This window comes from Numenius arquata, chromosome 14, assembly GCF_964106895.1.
Source record: "Numenius arquata chromosome 14, bNumArq3.hap1.1, whole genome shotgun sequence".
In the NCBI taxonomy this organism is placed as follows: Eukaryota; Metazoa; Chordata; class Aves; order Charadriiformes; family Scolopacidae; genus Numenius; species Numenius arquata.
In genome coordinates, this window is record NC_133589.1 from 3,747,437 (window position 1) to 3,767,766 (window position 20,330).

At 39.8% G+C, this 20,330-nt stretch overlaps 1 protein-coding gene across 1 annotated transcript in view; it reads left to right on the forward strand.

Annotated features, from left to right (window-relative positions):
* The window catches only part of SDK1 (sidekick cell adhesion molecule 1), a 403,349-nt gene that overhangs the window by 278,653 nt on the left and 104,366 nt on the right, over positions 1-20,330 (forward strand). Inside the window, exons 14-17 of the mRNA XM_074158262.1 lie at positions 1,101-1,237; positions 7,893-8,040; positions 8,906-9,046; positions 12,563-12,744. Of these exons, the coding sequence (XP_074014363.1) occupies positions 1,101-1,237; positions 7,893-8,040; positions 8,906-9,046; positions 12,563-12,744 (608 nt within the window). The remainder of the gene's footprint in view (positions 1-1,100; positions 1,238-7,892; positions 8,041-8,905; positions 9,047-12,562; positions 12,745-20,330) is intronic.

A 20,330-nucleotide genomic window follows, 5' to 3' on the forward strand; every position in this document is an offset into this window, starting at 1 on the left:
CATTACAACCAGAAATTATTACGCTTTTAAATTAAGCATGTGAAGTACCCTTGTGGCTTTCTGCTCTGGCCAGAGCAGATTAGCGGTGGTGTGCGCTGAGGAAGGGTTACCCTTGGCTTTCCTGGGGAGGAGCAGTGGGGTGAATGGGTGAAACTGGTCCTTCTTGCTTTCCTTCCACTCCAAGATCCTCGTCCTCCCCAGGAACCAGGGTGACAAGGAGCAGAAATGAGGCTCAGATATAATGGCTGAAGGGCTCTTATCACTCCATGTAGATCAGCGTTTAAGGGATGTAGCAGAATTTACTTTTCTCACTGCGCCGTGCAGCCTCCGACTTTCAGCCAATGAGTACAAATGAAATGTTTTTCCACAAATTGCCTTTATGTGGAGAAATTACGCATTTTAATTGAGCTGCTGTTTTATTTTTGTTTTTTTAATGTTTCATTTTGTATTTCCATGGGGTTTCTGCAGGCATTTTCACTACATTTTCTGGTTGGGTGCTTCCAAAAAAATCCTTATTATAGGAAGGAAAGATTCTACCCATGCCAGGATAAGCCTGGATCCACGAGTAAATCAAGCTGTTCTGTAGCGTAAGAATACATATGGTAATTTTGATTAGTAGCTCTATATGGATAGTGTCAATGTCTTCTGCTTCCTTGAGTATGAAAAATTCCATGTTAAATCATATCTCCCATGTGTTTTACAGTTTATACATATTACTGCTGTCACATTGCTAGGACATCATTGTAAGAACAGGGAAAAAGTGAGAGAGGAAATTTATTGACCAACTTGTATCAATCAAAAACAGTATGAAAACTGGCTTTTTTCCACATTTAACAACATTTCCATTAACTGTTCTAAGCATCCGCCTTGGGACTTTCAGCATAAATTATTTCTTTTTTTTTTCCAAATAAGATAAAATTGTGGAGAATTCAGAGATGTCTTTCATTTATTTAATTGTACAATAGCTGCTGGTGGTTTTATATCTATCATCCTATGAGTCTGATGCCGTGTGCCTTTAACTGCCTGTAAGACTGTAGCTGAATGAAATGTAGATTGATTTTTCTGTGCTGTTTTTTCTCCCTTTCTCTTTTCCTTAATAGCGAGCTGCCTCATTCCCCTCAGAATCTTGTGGCCACTCTAAATTCCTCCTACAGCCGCAGCGTGATGCTCTCCTGGGTGCGTCCCTTTGATGGAAACAGCCCTCTTCTCTACTACATGGTCGAGCTCTCCGAGAACAGTGAGTAAAGTCAAATATGTTTCAACCTCATGTTCTTCTTAATTATTCAGCCTACTTTCAGGCTCATCTTTTGCCAGAGCTGCTAACAAAATGTTACTGTTGTTTGCTAAATGGGAGACGATGTGCACGAAGGGGAAGCCCTGTGTTTTAAGTTCAACTATTCGCACACTGAAAGAGTTAACCAACAAAGAGAGGCCTGAAATGGTGGAATTGTTATACAGGAAAGCCTTAGTTCCATCTCCAGTGTTGCCAAGCTAGACTTGAGGTTCAACAGCTTATTCATCAGTGCTTCTATTCGACATCTGTAAAATAGCAGTAGTCATATTTTATTTCTTCCCATTGTTGTCTTTTACTCTGGGTTCGTAGATAAGCTGATGCATTTAGAGCCCCATTTTTACCTAAAAATGCAGGCAGTGTGATAATATAAGGAACCCATGGTCTGTCAGAGGAACAAACTTGGATGTCAATAGGAGCTACAATCTTACATGTATATGGGTTTGTATATTTTCTCTGCTTTCCCCAGGTTATCATTTTACACCCTTCTTTTAGGTAGATGGTTGAGGATGCTGAACTGTAAGCTATCCAAATATCTAGCTTCATGGGTTACAAACCTGGTCATTGTGAATTGCCACTTCTCACTGTTTTGTCATGCTGTGTGTCTGGTCCTTTGTGGCTCAGCTTGCAAGGTTATTCAGGGACGCTGTTAATGCCTCTTTAGGAGTTGATGGAAAGATGAGGTTATATGGAAATCGGTCACCTTGGCAATACTTTCTAATCTCTGTCACCCTAGGAGCTAGAAATTCAAGCCTAACAATTGATTCTTGATGAAAAAATTAAGAGCGTCACTTTTTCTGACATGTGGAAATTAGCTACTGCATAACTGAATGTGAAACAGTCCTGATTTCTGATTGTCTGGAGAGTAGCATTTTGTTTTACCACACAGAGAGCTTGAGATGGAACTTGAGCTTCAGATCACATACAACCCTTTTGCTTTGCAGGCTGGAGTGCATAACTTCTCAGATGTGGAGGTCCCAGAACTGATGATCTTGACATCTGTTAAGCACAACCGCGGTTTTCTAATCCTCGCAAAAATCCCAAGTCATGCCCAGGACTTTTTCTTTTTCTTTTTGTAACAAATGGCTCAGAAAATTTGGTGTTCTGCACTCACACCCCCTCTCTACCTTTTTATCACCACCTTCTATTTTATTGTCGCTCTTCTCTCCTTCCCCTCCTATTGACTGCAGGCCAGTAACCGCCTTTGTGCTTTTCCTTACCTGGTCTTTCACCCAAGGACGTTACCCTTGTGTTTCATGTTTCCCAGCGGCTTTGACAAAGGCAAGCTATTAAACTCCCAGTCTGGGAACACGATGCACTAGAGCTGTATTTGCAGCTGGGTCCTGTGCTGGGCTGTGGTGATTGGGAAGAGTCATTGAAAGAGGAGGCAGCTCGGAGAAGTTGCCTTGCTGCCAGGAGAAGTTTGAAAGGTCTTCAAGTACCTTTCCAGCAAGGATGCTTTGCAGTTGTTCTAGTAGAGGAATGGGGTAAATATGCCATCATTTTGAAAATGCTATAATTCGTTCACTGAAATTCGTAGGAGGCTGAGCAAAAATCAACACTAGTTGGCCAGAAATCATGCAGACAGTCCCTCGAAACTCCACAGGATCCTGTGAACCCTCGCTCGCTCCATGATAGATCCAAAAATTTTGGCTGATGGCATTGCAATCTGCCACTGAGAGAGTCTCATTACCACAAATCATAGGTGTATGTACTTCAGCAAGCTTGCAGCTGCAAAAACCAAACACAGACCAGGGCTGTTGTGAATCGAGCATCTCAACTCCCAGAAATATTCTAGATCTTGCTGTCCTTTCAGTTTTCGTCTATGTCTTTATTTGCTTTGCTTTTATGTACAGTCTCTAAATGGTTGCTCATGGAAGTAGGGCAGAGATAAACCCGAGCCCTTGAATATTCCACTCTTGCTGTTCTCTCTCATTTCGTATATTGTTGCTCAGCTTTATGGATGCCAACAGAATTGTGGAACAATGTCAACAGTGACTTTGGTTTGGAAAGCTGACTTTAATGTCTGCATATTGTCACTGTCTTGTTTTGTTTCTTTATTTTCTTGAAGTGCTTTTTTTTTTAGAGTTATTTTGATCTCAGTAGTGAGCGGTTAATATTTAGTTTCTACAGACCTCCTACTCCTTTGGAAAACACCATCTTTCCTTTGTTCCCCCCGATCCCACGGGATGTTTGTGAACGAAGCTGACATTTGATCTTGTGTAGGTATAGTTTTGTCTGAGGTGACTGTGCAGAATCTCTCTTTGCTTTTCAAAGAAAATTTCCTTTCAGGTGTTCTGTCGGTCCCGTTGGTGCCACGGAAAGAGCCAAGGAGTTGGCGTGTGTCCCCCGTCAGCTCACACCCATCGTAGCTCTTTCGCTGTCAGCAGCAGCTCAATCTGTTCAACATCCTAATCCCCGTTTGCTTTTGTACATGTAAGGATTAGGGAGGGACATCAGAATTAAGAGTTATTTTCCAGTTAGCAAACTGCACAGGAGACTTTGTCTTAGTTCTGTGGAGTTCTGATACACGAGTTTTGCTTTGCAGTTACAGGTGCCAAAATGTAGCCTAGTTGCTCATTTTTTTAATCTGTTTTGCTTTGAATAATTTTCTAATAGCTTTAGGATCCATTGTACGTTTTGAAGCACGTACCATACATGAATACATAATAACAGGATCTGTTTCAGAGAAATAGCTGAAGAGGGTCCAAAATAATGAGTGTAAATTTCAGGGGACTAATTACTAGCTGCAGTAGAGAGAGGCGTGTCACTCCACCTGGCATGAATTAGAACTCCTTTTCATTAATATCAATTCAGTAAAGACATATAAAAATCCTGTTTTAATTAGAGGAAAAAACAGTGGCAGATCATGCACATAAATTGCTGGAAATATGAACGACTCTAGTCACCAAGTCACCTAATTTTTAAAATGAATGTATTTGGCACAATGCAATAAATCTCAAATTACAAGTATTCACAGTAGACTGTGTCTGTGGGTGACTTGAGACATATGGCCTTAAACGTTTGGGGGCAAATTTATAATCTAATTTGAAAAACACAGTTCCAGGGAAACACAGTCATTAAGTATTCCTGCCCACACAGAGCCAGGAATGCGAACCTCCATTTGAAATAGGATTTTCAAATAAATAGTGCCATGCATTGCTGTCATTTGCACTAATATAATTTTGGGTGTTTCATGACCTGTTTAGCCCTTGTTGCGATATACCAAGGAATTCCAATGAAGTATCTTCATGCAGTTAGAAGGGGATATGCTTATTTTATTCCACAGAGGTCTAGTTTTCAGGGATTAATCAAAATTATTCAGAAAAGTCTTTTATCTGAAGAAATGAATTAATACTTAAAGAATTCTGCTGAGTACAATTAGGATAAAAGCCCGTTTTTGTTTTATCGTATTCTGGGATATCTGTGCTGTGTGATGTAATGATATAACTCAGATTCATCGCGTTGTGCCAACGAGGAGATAATAAAGGCTCCTATGAAAAGGATCCATACATGCTTAACTCAAAGCCTATCAATTGTCATACTGAGTTTGGTAGGAATAATCAAATGATAAAAATTGAACACATTGATAAGTCTTTGCAAAAATCAAAGTAAAACGATGTTGTTTGTTACAACTGTGACTCAGATCGACATATGATAGTGTTAAAAGATACTTCTTCTCGGGCCATTGATAGACCTTGTCGAAGTCCTACCAAACAAAGATGAACCATTAAATTTTTATTCAAACTTTTTGCAATGTCATATTGTCATGAAGATTTGAAAGATTGATTCAGTAAACTCCAGCAGTACAGCAAATTGCAATATACCGTCTGTGCAAAACCCCCTGGGGAAGGAAGGAGATGGAAATGTACTCCAAACCTGCAAAAATCAGCTTTCTGCATTGAATCTAATCTGTAATATCAAATTAGAGATGATTTTTGAGGAATTTGCAGTTAATGCATGAATTGTGAGGTAGATAGGGAAATACCGAAGAAATGACTCTTGGTGAGTAACTGTTATTAAACGCATCACAAGTGCATCCAAAAAATTTTGACAGAACAAAAGTCATTTCTAAAATGCCCCAAATCACATCGTAAACTAGAGAGCAGCCTGTGAGATTCTTTGTTTCCAATAAATTCACTTGGAGAGGCAATCACAGTTAATTCAAAATACCCAATATCCTTAAGACGATAGAGAGCTAAACATGGAAGTTTTTCAGAGAGTGGCAATTACAGTGCAAGAGCAAGCAAGCAAAGCCCAGAGTACATTCTGGGCAGCTTAAGTTAAATGGAGGATTAGCACAGTCTGTTCAATCTAACAGAGGCTTATTTAATAGTTTGACCTGGCAAGTCTTTTGTCACTGTGGAGCTTCTCCAGGCTTCTTGGGAGGGGCGAGTGACAGTCATTCCTGGAGGAGAAGGGAGTCAGAGTTGAAAATTTTAAGGCATGTTTCCAATGTTAGAGTTGCTCTTCTCTACGGTAGAACAAGCTTCTGTACAATTCTGGGGTTTGTTGTGTATTTAAGGAGGGAGAACAGTCTTTCGAAATGTTTAGTTTATTGATTGTCAAAAAAAAGACTTGACATTTAAATTTTAAAGATACTCTGCACACTCACTGTATCCACTGCTTCGTGAGCAAGCAAATCCTCCCCAAACCACTTTCCTTTACGAATCAGAGTGCCCAGGAGATGAATAGGCTTCGTTTATATTAGTTTTCAGTTTAATCTCTCTTCCTGCCAGATCTTTTATCTTCCACCAGGAGAGGAAAAAGAATAAATAAAGTATTCTACAGATGCAGCATATAAACAGAGCAAAGCCCCAAGGTGCTGAAGAGATTAATAGGCCCTGTTGTTGAATCAAACTGCTCACTACATTGAGCTGCTTGGGTTAAGCACTCTCAGGTGGTGTTTACACTAGCAGTAAACAAATGAAATGCTCTAGGAAATGGACCACTACCCAAGTAGCTCATACAAGGGTATTTCACTCTCTTGTTGGTGTCTGCTCTTCCATTTTCCTCCGGAAGCTGCTTCAGGCAATGTACTAAGTCAACCATACCTTAACGTCGGCTTACCTTGATTTGTTATTGTGCGCTCTGGCTGTAACAACGTGAACGGTTGTCTGTGAGGTCTCAAGAGAAACTTGATAAAATTCAGAAGGAACTAGGGTGCAAAAAACTCCTAACCAATGCTTTTCTAGATAGCATAAGTGTGCTTCCTCTAAGGTCTTTCTAAAAGCAGTTCAACTTTTCAGCTAAGATGAATTGCCATCAAGATCTTGCAGCCGAAGTGACTGTTGGTAAATCATCAACAACTGGCATGGATGTAACTTGACTGCTGTGCAAATGTCCCTCTCCAGCATTCCCAGCGTTCTGCTGTGTCAGTTTTCCTGTTAAAAAGGACTTTGTTCTCGGAAAGTCGTTACTGGGAAGAATATATTTTGAGTAATTTGAAGATGCAGTGTTTATAGCCCAACTGGCATCACGCCCCAGAGGACTTAAACTTGTGAAGGAATCTGCCAGAAAAGCACTAAATTAGTGGTTTACATCTTGGTGTGAAGCTTAGCAGCTTTCCACATTTGGGACATCTCATCTTCATTTTCAGGCAGACGTCTAGGTGACCTGCCAGGAGCTTCAATGCACTTCTGATGAGCAACATGCACAGATCCATTGCCAAAATCTACAGCTAGCTCCTCAGTAATTTCCAGAAGTGTTAGTAATTTTGAGCAGGGAGCATGAAAACAGCTGGTATTATTTAAAAACTGAACAAATCTTTAAATTGGCTGATTCCGTTGCTGTACTGTTGCAACACAGACCAAATGTCACCTCTCCCTGACTATTCCAGTCATGACTTTGGGGAGAATATGTGACACCAGGCTGTGAAGAAAAGAAGTCAGGATATTTAATTTTCAACATGTTTCATTTCTGACCTCTTTGAAAACTTGAAAATGTAATTTGGGCATCAGAGGAGCTCGGTATGTCAAATATGTGAACTGACAACCAGGGTTTTATAGTGCTGCCAGGGCTGTTTATACCAGGGAATCTTCCTAGGAAATGATTAGACCAAATGCCATGTACTATCTCTAGAAAAGAAAAAAAAAATGCAGAAATGTAGAATCCAGAGCAGAAGCTTCCTCAGGTCTTACAGCAAAGGGCTGATTTGGCAGAGAGAGTCACGCTTCTACACCTGCTTGCAAGCTGGGTAGGAAGATCTTCCAAACTGCCTCCGAATTTCATTACCGTCCTTCCACTAGAGCCACTCAGGGGTGTGGTGGTGTAATGGCCTGCCAAACAGATGGGTTGTGAAATACACAGCCCATCTGTCTTTATCATGCTTGTTTCCTCTTTTATTAAAATGTTAATGAATATAGTTTTTATTTATTATGCCGTGACATGTGCAGCATCACTTTCCAGTAGACAAATGTGCAATCTGCATAACCGTGTGGGCTGACAGGAAGGTTTCTTCTGCTGAAAAGAAACTTCTCCCCAAAGTTCCTCTGAGGAAAACAAGCACAAAGAGCTCTGAGCAGTCAGAGGCGTTTTCTCGCTTCTGCAGGGCTTTTAACAAGCACTTCCACCTTTTTTCACATGTAAATTATTCCCACAGATTCTCCCTGGAAGGTTCATCTATCAAATCTTGACCCAAAGATGACCAGTGTCACTGTGAGCGGACTCACTCCAGCCCGAACCTACCAGTTCAGGGTGTGTGCGGTTAACCAGGTGGGAAAGGGCCAGTACAGCTCTGAGACCAGCAGGTACAGTAAAAATCAATCTCCCTGTACTAGAGGTACCATAACCTAGAATTATTGGAAGGAAAAAACTGCTGATTGTTCATGAATGAATAACATAAAGTTATCTTTTGCACAATAATTGAGGAATGGAGCAGTCAGCGTTACCCAGGCCTCTGGAGAGTGCTCTGCAGCTGTCAGTAATTGGTGATAATGGCAATTAGGCAATGCAGGATATCAGCCCGCGATGGGAGAGGTGCCCTCGTATTTCCAGAGTATCAGTTGAGGAGAATCTTGGAAATAATTTTTTGCAGTTGTGCTAAGCCACAGCAGTTAGCTCGGGAAGGAGTGGGGCGTTTGCCCAGTCACTGCAATGTCACTTCTGGAATCCACCCAGATGCGACATAGAAGGATGGCTTCATCAAATTTAGTTTCAAACGCATCCCCCTTCTTCTGTGAACCAAAGCTCGCTGTGAGCTTGAATTGCAGAAGAGCTGAACTCTAAATGGCTTTTTCAAAATGTAGGAGTTTGATATGAAAAATATTGAAAGAGCTGAAAGAAACAATTTGGAAGGAGTCACAGACACTGGACCTGAGCTCTAACTCATTCAGGCTTGTAATCTTTTTAAAGAGTTGTAGCAGCCTGGGTGATTCAGAGAGAATAAGGTTGCCTCAGCTGTCTGTCTTGTTGCTTGCTTAACTGATTTCCTATTATGTTGATTTGTTGTAACTATTTCATGCATGTCTTCAGCAGTTTGATCAGCGTTATATTTCTTTCTAGTCATCAGACTTTGATAAACGAAACTGGTTCTCATGGAGTGGATACATGAAATAGAAATGTTGTCTGTCGTTTATTTCAACACCCGCCTCCATCATGTTCTTTTGTACTTAGGTTAATGCTACCTGAGGAACCCCCCAGTGCCCCACCTAAAAACATAGTGGCCAGTGGACGCACCAATCAGTCTATCATGGTCCAGTGGCAACCTCCTCCCGAGAGTGAACACAATGGAGTTCTTCACGGGTACATCCTAAGGTAAGTGATTTGCTAACCTGGAAAGTCTGGAGATAGATCCTTGTGTGCATGAGGGAATTCAGAACAGTGTGACTTTAGAAATAGTTTTTAATACACTCTTATTTCATTAATTATATTAGTTATTATTTACAAATGCTGCAGCCGCCCTGGTTTATTACAGATGAGAAAAGACTTCGGTTCCAGTGGCCACAAGGGTGCAGGCACTTAAATTCTAGCCTGTCTATATTATATATTAGCAGCTATGCTAGCTGCTCCAAATGGACCACCTAAGTGGACCAGCTCCCTGTGGAGTCTCTCAACATCCAGATAGCTTTTTCAAAGTGAAGCGAAGCACCAAGTACTAAAAGCGTTCACATGGGAAGCGCAGCCTATGCATTGCAGATGTATATTTGCTTATTACAATCTCAGCTTCCTGCTAGAAAGGTTAATTAAATTTATCACAGACACAACAGGGCTCCTGCACTATGGAAGAGCAGGAATAGAATCAATAAACTTCAGTTTTGTGCCAAAGAAAACGTAGAGAGGGAATGACAGGTCAGATGCTTCATGGCAGACCTTGATTTGGTTTTGCAAATCAGTCAGTTGAGTAAGATTCTTTCAGCCCCATCCGTGTGTATTAACGAGAAACTGATTCAGGCAGGTAACTGGGAATCCTGAATATATCCAGTCTTTCTGCTTACACAGGATTTATTGTGTTGGAAAGGCTGTTGTCACACTGAGAGACTTTACAGAGCATTTCCCTTTTGTAATTTTTTGGGACTCAGTTATTCATACCCAATTCAGCTACAGCTTATGCGCTCATTTGGCATCCTGCGTATCCTGTGGTGCTCGCAGCCAGCTGGGGCCGCACCTTTAGGAAGGGAGGCATTATCTAAATTAGAGTTTTTGTGGGAAACTCCCAAGCGCTGCACCACCACGGACGTATTTCCAAGTGATGGTTACAGCCTATTGTAGGCAGGCTGCTGACATTTCTAATACAGTGTCCTCCAGACCTGCTAAAAGATAACTAAACGCTACAGCTGAAATGCCAGCATCCTGTTCATGCTGTGCTCCTACTTTTGCTGGCATGGATGGAAATGCTTTTGTGATGTTAAAAGTGTTGGTGAGCTCCCAAAATTGTGCTGGAAAGTTCCTTCTCTCTGCAGGCAGAGCTGAAGTCTGTTAATCTCCCCATCACCTGCACCGAGCCTGTTTTGGTGGTGAGCCCCTTGTGCAAGGGCCCGCAGTTTTCAGAGCCAGGCTCAGTTTGAAAGCTGTGCCAGTCGTCAGTGACAAGTGGGAAAAGGTGCTTTAGCTTCTGTTTAGAGCTAGAATCTTGTCGTGAGAGTTGGTTACCTGTTTGCACAGGGTACAAGTGGTGCTTGCACAGTTCTTTCCTTCAAACTGGTCTACTCAGTGATAGGATTAATTCCTTAGCTATTCCCAGTGAGCCTTACCCAGTCGCAGCATAAGTCCTTTGAGAAAATCCCGTAGCCTCCTACTTCTGGCAATCTGTTCTGTTTTCTCCATGTAGTATTTTCAAGTGTTTAACTTAAGTATTTTCTACAACAGCTATCAGCATAATTGATCCCTGTCCTCGCTGTAACATTTCTTTCCATTTTAATAGAGAGTGATCATATTCATTACACTCAAGCTGTGAACAGTTTTGATGTCTACATGTTTTGTCTTGACTACAGAGCAGAGAAACAATTTATTAAACAGGAATTTAAGTTCCTCATAGAGAGGCACAACTGTCCCAAGTAATAAACCAGGCTGTTTTTCCAAGTTAAATTGTGTGGTCATAGCAATGTGCACTAAAGAAAAGTCTTCCTGCGCTGATTTCTGTAGAATTAGGCTATAAAGAAATGAAACCCACCATGCATCCCAGAAACCTAATGCTCAAGTCATGGAAGATGCTAAATTGATGACACACCTGATCTTTAAAAGTGAAGGTGCGCTGCACAAGTCATGTGGAGTATACATCAAAGTCCATAGTGAGAAAAATCATGAAGACATGACATTTCTGAACTGGCCTCCTTCCTCTGCCCTTTTTCTCACTGGCGGTATTGCATTTAGAGGACTGCCATGCTAACAGCAGAAAAGATTAAATCACAGGAGCACTCTACACCTTGTCTGCTAGGTGCGAGACAAAACACTGCTGCACAAAGAATTGACTTTGCCAGGAAGAATACAACCTTCACAGGAGACAAAAGAAAGGAAAAGGAAGATTTTGCATAAAGCAGAAAAGATCAAGACATTCAACACACCCAGCTGAGGGTTGATATTTCTTTATTTCCCTTTGTATTTCATAAATGGAATCACACCAGTGTAGCATTACAAATATTAGGTATGCCACAATTTGGTCAGGCAAGCAGCTCCTCAGCAGAAAATCGAGGGGTTGTCGGTGGTTAAGAACCGATCTCTTTATAAGGAGACTTTAGAACAAAACCTACGGCTGAAATACACGGAGTTGTCTAGTTGTAGAAATTGCACCAATTTAACTTAGGTGAATTTAAAATCAGACTGCAAGATGTCAATGAAATTGTTCTGTGTCAATAAGCTTTTGGTGATTACTGGGAATCAAAAGATGAATAAGAGTGCATAAAAGCTGTGTGGTGAATAAAAATACAGATGTTTCCATATTTGTCTTTTTCATGGAATAGCAATACCTTGTGCCCCTTACTCGGTCTCAGTTTTTCTGATATTTTCTGAACGAGCGTATTGTAAGCATCCATTGTACCATTTTCCTAAAGGAAGGAAAACAAACAAGATTATTCACATTCACAGATTTGCAAGGTTTGTTTGTTTTCTGTAATTTAGTTCTCCGTAGTTTTTTGGCCTAAAGAGACTCATCAAAGGGGCTGTTTTCTGCAATACGGTTTTTACGTGGGAAAATACATTCTGTGTTTCAGCTTCCCATGTCTCAGCAGAAAGTTCGCAGGATGTTTGCCACTCGTCTGTGTTTGGTACAGCCCTTCTCCTGGAATTCCAATGCCTAACCAGTCCTTAAATATATTCTGTCCTTATTTTAATTATGCTGTGAAGTTGATCCTGGTGGAAGCCAGAGATGGAAATGACTAAGACTCCAGAAGGTCAAAGCCTTCTGAGCTCTTCCTTTCAGATTTCAGAGGAGAAGGGGAAAAAAAAAAAACATTTCTCAAGCTGATTTACAGCAGCCCCCTGATAAAAATCACATCTGGGCTATTTTTTCTACTAAATCACAGCTTTTACTAGACAAGCCACATTTAAAAAGCTGTAATTTTTTCTGCAGCCGTAAAAATGGATAAAATACCCGTTTTGTTTAGCCCTGAGCATGTAATCTCAGTGAGATCAGATTATAAATATAATGCAGTCAAACATGATATGGCCTTATCAGGAGTTAGTCTGTTTCTGATTATTTTTCATTATTCTTTGTATAATTCTGCTGTAAAAGTTTGCATATCACCACTTCACAAAAGGAGCTATTTTGCTAGTCAGATTATTTACTATAATTGATACCATCTAATTAACTAGCACATTTTTCTTCCCATATGGTAGGTATCGCCTGGCTGGCCTCCCTGGAGAATACCAGTATAAGAACATCACCAGTGCAGAAATTAACTACTGCTTAGTGAAAGACCTGATCATCTGGACCCAGTATGAAATCCAGGTGGCATCTTACAATGGAGCTGGGCTGGGAGCGTTCAGCAGACCTGTGACAGAGTACACTTTACAGGGAGGTGAGCAAATCAAACCAATATGTCCCGTGTAGTCATAGTTTATAGCACGGTTTCCGAAAGAGGACGTGCACTTTCTGATAGTCCCACCTCACAACTCGTAAAATGTATGGTCAGTTCAGTCAAATTTGATAGCTTGGGGTAGGAATTTTCAAATGCTGAAGTTAGAGACAAGATGAGGCTGTGCTACTATCTCTGTTGTAGAAAGAGCTGTGAGTGAATTCAAAACTTATCTATTTTTGTTGACCCTCGTGATGACATGGTACCAGACTTGCAGGTCAGAGTCAGCCGCAGCATAAGAAATAAATGGAAATACTGAAGAGATCTGGGGTCCCGTGGAATGAATTTATAGGAGGTGTGACAGGCAGGGGCTGAGGTTACTCTGGCAGGAGAGTCAGAAGGAATATGGCAGGGAATTGGGTTTATCACGGTCAAGAGATGCAATATGCCATATATGCAATGCAGGAGACAAAAGCTGACTAAACCAGCTACTTTAGTTGTGATAATCACAGAATACCTTGTTTTAGAAAAATGGAATAAATTGTAAGGGAACTGTAGGGAGAGAAATATGGCCTGTGGAGAAAGAGTGCTTTGTAGCGTTTCAGGAATGGTGCAGACATTTGTGGAGAGGAAGATAAAATGATCTTTAAAGCCCTGATTTTTATGCTACGGCTCCTCTGCACCTTTCTGGTAAGTGGTTTAAGAAGAGTATAAATTACATCAACAAAAGGATATGTAATTACTTTTTACAGCCAGTATAAGGCATGTTTACACCTCTAGATTAGTATAAAAATCCGTGGGATAATTAAGTACCAGCCCCTTAAAGCTTTCATATATTGCCATAATTGCAGGATGGTGCTGCATTCTGAGCACTGGACAGTACATGGTCTCTACTTCTTTGGTCATAAAACAATTAAACTATTTAAAAAACCTGCAGTTTTACAGTACATCAGTTAATTTACAATCAGTGAAGAATATGTACTTGTTTGTTAATTGTTACTAGGAGTACATTATAACGTGATTGGATTTAGTTTCAGGTGTGGGGAGATCTTTAAGAAAAGATTATTCATATGAAACACTAATTAACCACAACAATTAAAGGAGGAAGCTATCCATATTTTGTCTTAGGGCATGTAAAGTCTCACAGTTTAGATGAGTCTAGACACACTCAACCTCTTTCTAGGAGTATTTATAGCAGACCTTGAAATGTTTTTCTTAAAGTCTTCTCCTTGCAGCCAGGATTAATGTTTTGTATCCCACTAAAGACCAGATCTCTGCTGAGAATTGGTTTGCACACAGAATTTTAATCTCTTTTGTGAATATGCTCGTAATTCATTACTTTGTTTATTTGCACATTTTAAGCTATCATAGCACCTTAACCTTCCATCTATTAAGACTCAGGTTTGGACTTCACGCTCTTCTTCTTAAACCCTGCTATTGACTCTAATTTCCCTTGATATTATGTGCTGTTATTATCATCCTTTATTGATTTGGCTGTCTCTTGTCATTTATAAGGATATAAATCCTCTGTTATAAATTAAGCGTAGTCAGTCCTGCATTCATATTAATCAGCAAGTGTTTAGACTGCAGGACAACCTGCAACAGCCTGTTTGTCTTTACGTAGTTCCTAAATGCTCAATGGTGGGTAGACATAGAAGGAAACCTGGCTATTTCCTATTTGTAGCAGTAAATAACTACTTCATGGATGGTGCCATCTCCTAAAGAATGCCTTGCTGGGTTTCTGTGCAAATCACCAAAGGCATATGCTCTGTTCTAAAAAGAGTTTGAAGCCTTTTTACATTTATGGTTGAAAAGGGAGGCTGATTGATAGCAATGTAATTTGAAACTGGATTATGTAGTGCACTGATGTCCAAAACCCTGTTCCTTTGTCTATCTTGTAGTTGGGATACGACAGGAAAAGCCACTGGCTGTTTCTTGCTCTGGAATGTCCTTCCTAAACCGAACCAGCAGGAGTAAGAAAAAGTCATGTGTAAAACTGCCTTGTAAATCATATTCTGATTTTAATATGAGCGGAGATAAATGTCAAAGACACACACTCCCATCCATCCCCCTCTCCTACTACCACCACCGCTGCCTCTGTTCTGACATGCATTAAATGATGTGAGCTATGCTGGCAAGAACCTGTCTGTCTGCAGATGAAAAATACCTGAAATACCTCATATTAATCAAGTGTGCTATGCAGTCAAAGCCTGGCAGGAAATGAACGCTGGGAGCAGATCAACCCATTGGCAGGAGCAGATCAGCACATTGGCATCTTTGTCATAGGGAATATTGACTGGCCATATAAGCTGTGGATTTATACCAGAACCTAGTCTATTAATCCCTTATTAGTCCTCTGGCATCACTTTAGGCACTGATAACTAATCAGCTACTCAAAGCTCTTCAGAAATCACCAACTTCTAGAATGTAGCCAAACTCGCAAGATGCTGAAAGATGTAAACTTGTAGAGAAAGTGGCACATAATGTCAGTTAGATAAAATGTCAGAAAGACTTACTGGCAAAGCACTGAACATCCTAGCACTGGGGTCAGACAGTTTGACTGTCTCTAAATCTTGAAAGTCTTTTCAGAGTGATATTCAGCCTAATCCTTTGATGCTCTGTATATATAGGTCTGTCTTCATCAGAGTTTCTCCAGCTGTTCCTTACTTTGATGTTACTCTTCACAGGGATTTGTGCCAGCCTTCTGCGTAGGGCAATTTTTACTTATTTAAGCAGTGTCCTGCGGACTTTTCATTGCCATATGAAAAACTGAAGTTTTGCCATACCTTTTCATATAAGAGTAACTTCGTGGGATGTATAAATGTCTTTCTGATGATTTTGTCCCTGCTCTGCAATATTGGACATGTTTACTTTTTCCTGCAGGTTGGTTTGAGAAAGCAGATTCTCTCTTTGTGAAAAACTCCCACCACTCCTTAGATTTAGGCAAGGCAAGATTTATAAGACCTTTCATTAGGGTCTTGGTATTGACATTAACCAACTTGTTGTCTGCTTTCAGTGCTATGTCTGTCTTTTGATGCATATCCCAAAGGCCAGTCTTAAGTCCCAAAGTTCATAGGTCTCAACATGTAGCTCAATATTGGTTTCATTTTCCCTTCTGTGCTATGTGTGGACACCTTGAAAGGCCAGGAAAGTCTGAGCAAAGGGCGCTTCCTAAATGAAAGAGCGGGAAAGTCACAAGACTTGTGGATCTTGATGGTGTGGAGAGAAGGATAAAAGCAAGATAGAGTCTGTTCAACCAGGTCCGAGGTGATTTCTTCCTAGGCAGTAGGAGGTGAATCGGAGTAATTTATAAGATCTGAGACAGAAGAGCTGGAGAAAACTCAGTTAACTGAAAACTTCCTACTTTATGTAGGAAATAATCTTGAAAAAGGAATCTCTGAATAAGGAGTGTCCTTTACAAGCATTCAATTTTATCTCAGTGAAAAGAGATTTCCCTTAGTTTTCCCCCAGGCTTTCTTGGCAAAAGCATATTGAAGATCCTTGTTAACTTCTTTTGGGGAACCTACCAACAGCCTTGAAGCCACGGCCATGTTGGGCTCAACTGCTCCTGCGCAGAACCAGGTTGGAGTTGTAGTGGCTGGATTTTATACTTCTCAGTTTTGTCACTGTTTGGTGTCATTTGCCATCTACTGCTTTTTAAAAAAAAAAAATAAGAGATCACAAAGGTTGTGAAATTAGCAGTTTTCTCGGTGAGGTTCCTGGTCCCCAGCTCTTCAATAAAGAATAAAATCTTGTCCTTGTGAGAGGCATACAAGAAAGGAAGAAGGCATTTCCCAGCTGCAAGAAGCAAAACTCACTCAGTGCCAAATCCCACACTGCTGAATTTCAAATGTCGGCATGTGTAGAATTACAGAGACTTTTTCTGTGTGCCTAATGCAGTTCATAGCACAGAAAGGATGTCAGCCAGGGGGAGAGAAGGCTTCCCAGGAGGAACCGCCTGCCCCCACAACAGACTCTCCCCGCTGCTCCCACTGGGGATGTGCAGTTTAGCACCTCAAGCCAGTGCATTAATGGAACAACCAAACCTTCACACAGAGAAAAACCTGCAGTTCCCTCAGCCTGCCTTATTGAGACATGGAAGCTGCCACCTCAAAGGTCAGGAGCTCCGGAGGAGCAGGAGACTTTTCTATAAGCCTCTGTTGAAGATCTTTATTTAAGACCAGGAGTCTGGCTGTCAGAATCTCTGCGGGGTTTACATGCTATTTGCACATAGCTAGAGACAGCCTAATTACATGTACACATGCTTAACCTTAATGCCTTCTCTTCTCTCAATTATCTCATCAGCCAAACCCTTTTAATGGCTTTTATCTAGAGTGCTTCCATGACCTTTTCTACTTAGAATGCCGCACGTTAACTTGCAGTCCCGGGAGCTGAGCTCTTAACAGATTTCCAACCCCGTGAACTTTGTCAGGAAGAAAGTAACAGTTGGTTTTGTCTGACCAATTTGATCTGCAATTCCGAGAGGACTCCCAGATGGGTCTCCGCTGCGAGGTGGTTTAGGAATACTTGCAAACATGATAAAGAACAGGTTTAAAAACTGAGCATGTAAATACTTGGGGATTACTCTTGAAACACCTTTTTGACATTGATAGCTTCTGTATCACTTGACAACAAGGCACTTGTAGGAAGAGGAGAGAGATCTACCACTCAATTAGCAAATCCTTTACGTGGACAGTCGCAGTTTGAAGTAAATTTGACTGGCACTTTGAAGTAAATTTGAGATTATAATGCCAATATTTTACTGATTAAAAAATATAAAAATATACTATATTATGTCTTCTGCAGTGTAATTAAGCTTATGCATATCAGATGGACCACATTCTTTCCATCTTTTAAATGCATTGAGATGCAGATGTTGATTTTTCAATAAAGATGTCCAAAGAAGAATTGTAATATAAATCATAATTTCCAAAATTCTGAAGGTTTTACATTTTCTGATCATAATTTTTACCGTTTCTCTTCTTGTAACAGGTACTTTTTTGTGCTATGATGGTTTATTCTTATTTCAGGAAATCACCTCCCAATGAAAGAAAAATATTTCCCTTTTAAAATGAAATAACTAATGCATTTGGCTATCCACATATCTAAAACTGTAGTAAACCTATCTTAAAGTGCTTGCCTGGGATTTTTTGAGGACTGTAAGGACTGCAAATGAAAACTTGGAGCTTGCTGATGCAGGGTTTTTTCCCTCTCAAAAAATTTGCGGTGTTTTGAATAGTATCTAAAAGACTCATCAGACCCTTAGAATAAACTCCTTGTGATATTGAAATCACTGGAAATTTGCTATTCATTGTACAGCATCCATGGGATCCTCCACTAAAGAAAATAATGCCCACAGAAATGAAGCAGCAATGTGTGTGCTAATCTGTGTTTCAGGAAAATGATAAAGGAAAATGATATATGTCCTGCTGGGACTGGTGGTACCATTAACTCTCCGGTCACCTGTATGTGTTCCTTATGCTCTGGGAAAAACAGGCTCTGAAAATACAGAACTGCTGCCAACGTTCTGTATTTCTTCGAGTGTGGCTGTCAGTGGGCAGCATAGGGGTTATGTATAGATTTTCTGTACAATAATTGTGTTACAAAATCAACCCAGCACATATAAATAGTGTTGTAATGCAGCAGTTCAACATAAGAAAGAGGAATGAGTGGAGAGGATGATGCTCAGCTGATTTAGCCTTCATGACAGAAGGAGATTAATCTATCAATGATATTCAAGTGACTTTCTGATAACAAACTAACTTGAAAGCTTCTGGTACAATTGTCTTCTGCAATGACAAATCTCTGGCAGTTAGAATTTCTGAATATGCAAATATGCAGGCAAGAATTTTGATTTTTTTAAAAAAAATCTTATTCACGTTAACCATTAATTATACAAAGTATTGCACACAAAAGCAAATTGAAATACGTTTTGTGGCTCTCATAATAAACAGTGTTGTCAAAGAACGTGAGTAAGAAAAAAAATACATTTAGTAGGGGAATGTAGCCAAAGCAGCTCGTTATGACTGTAAAGTGACTTTAATATATGTGATTGTATATCAGGGTGATTTGGTGAATCTTTTAACTACAAAAGCTTTATGATGTCTACAGGTCATTAAGATAATATTATAGCCTTCCAAAAGCAAAAAAGGAATTATGACACATGGCAGGAAGTAGGGCCTAGATTCTAATGAAAATTTAGAGTAGTATCAGATAAATTCTGGTTTTAGAACTCAATAATTATGCATAGTTCATAAATTGTGACATCCGGTTTTAAATTAGGGCAAGAAAGTTCTGGGTAATATGCAGTTTCTGAGGTTAAGAAAATGTGCAGTGCTAAATTTTCAAGCCATGGTAGACATCATGGAGTTTTAGTGTGACACAGCATGAAAGTGGATGTTCTTGTCATTTCAAACCTGACATCTTTGAGCATTTCTCCATTTTTCTGTGTTGATGTTTCTAGGTTGTGGATGTCTTTGATAAGTATACGCTGTCCTAGCTCTGCTGGCTGGGGTCTCACTATAGCTTGCACACCAGTTAAGAATAACGTCCCTTTGTATCTCTTTCAAACAAACATAGCTTTTGGTGGGAAAAGGGGCATTTTTACATTTTTGAACTTAATGTCTTGATTTCTTCTCCATACAAAGACTTATCTTCCAAAAATACTTTGAAGCTTAAAAGTTTGTGACCTGTTTTTGAAAAGTATGGAGCAAACCACTATTTCTCAGTGGGAATTGTGGATACTTTTTAGAAGCACAGGTCATTGGGTTTGGTAGAAATTTTCTCTTGGATGCAGAAGGAACAAAGCTTTCCAGGCTTCAAAACCACTTGTACATAGTTTCTCTTTCATAGAATACAAATGCATGTGGCTTTTAATAGTAGTATTTTTGAATCTTTATTAAACTTATTTTCTAGGGTTCAAAGGGTGTTAGTCTATTTTTTTTATACTCAAATAGCACTTGTTTTCTTAAACTTTACTATGAGCTTGGTAATTTCAGAAAAATAGACTTCTCTATTAGTATTCTTTCCTCTGAGAAGTATAGAAATGACATTCTAAAGCAATAAGTTGAAGAAATTGCCTGGAAGATATTTAAAGAGACATCATATTAAATGGCAAAATATTTAGGTGTTATTTTTTGTTGTTTGAAGGCAGTACGCCTTTATGTTCCACGCTTTCTTTTGTATTGAGAAAACATCTGTCTAATTAAATACTTGGCATAAAATGTTTATGCAACTTTTAGTAGATTAGAGGATGTATTGGCTCAGAATATACATAATCAATTCAGTATACATGAATGAATATCATATCAAGATAAAACAAGAACATCTCCAGTTCCCAAGAAAAGTCTTTATTGCATGCGATATGACTGGTCCTAATTCTTTAAGCAGCAGTAAATAATAAACAGCTGCTGTCGCCAGATTATAATTCACAATTAGAGTTTTAATTGTGCAAACTCCATGTTTGCTTGTCTGATCTGGGGAATTGTGCAGTATTAAAAGACTCAAGGATTTTCTTTCTGAAACTGTTCAGTCTCTGTGCAGTCATGGATAATTGAAAGAGATGTGTTCACCTATCATTACCTAGCTTC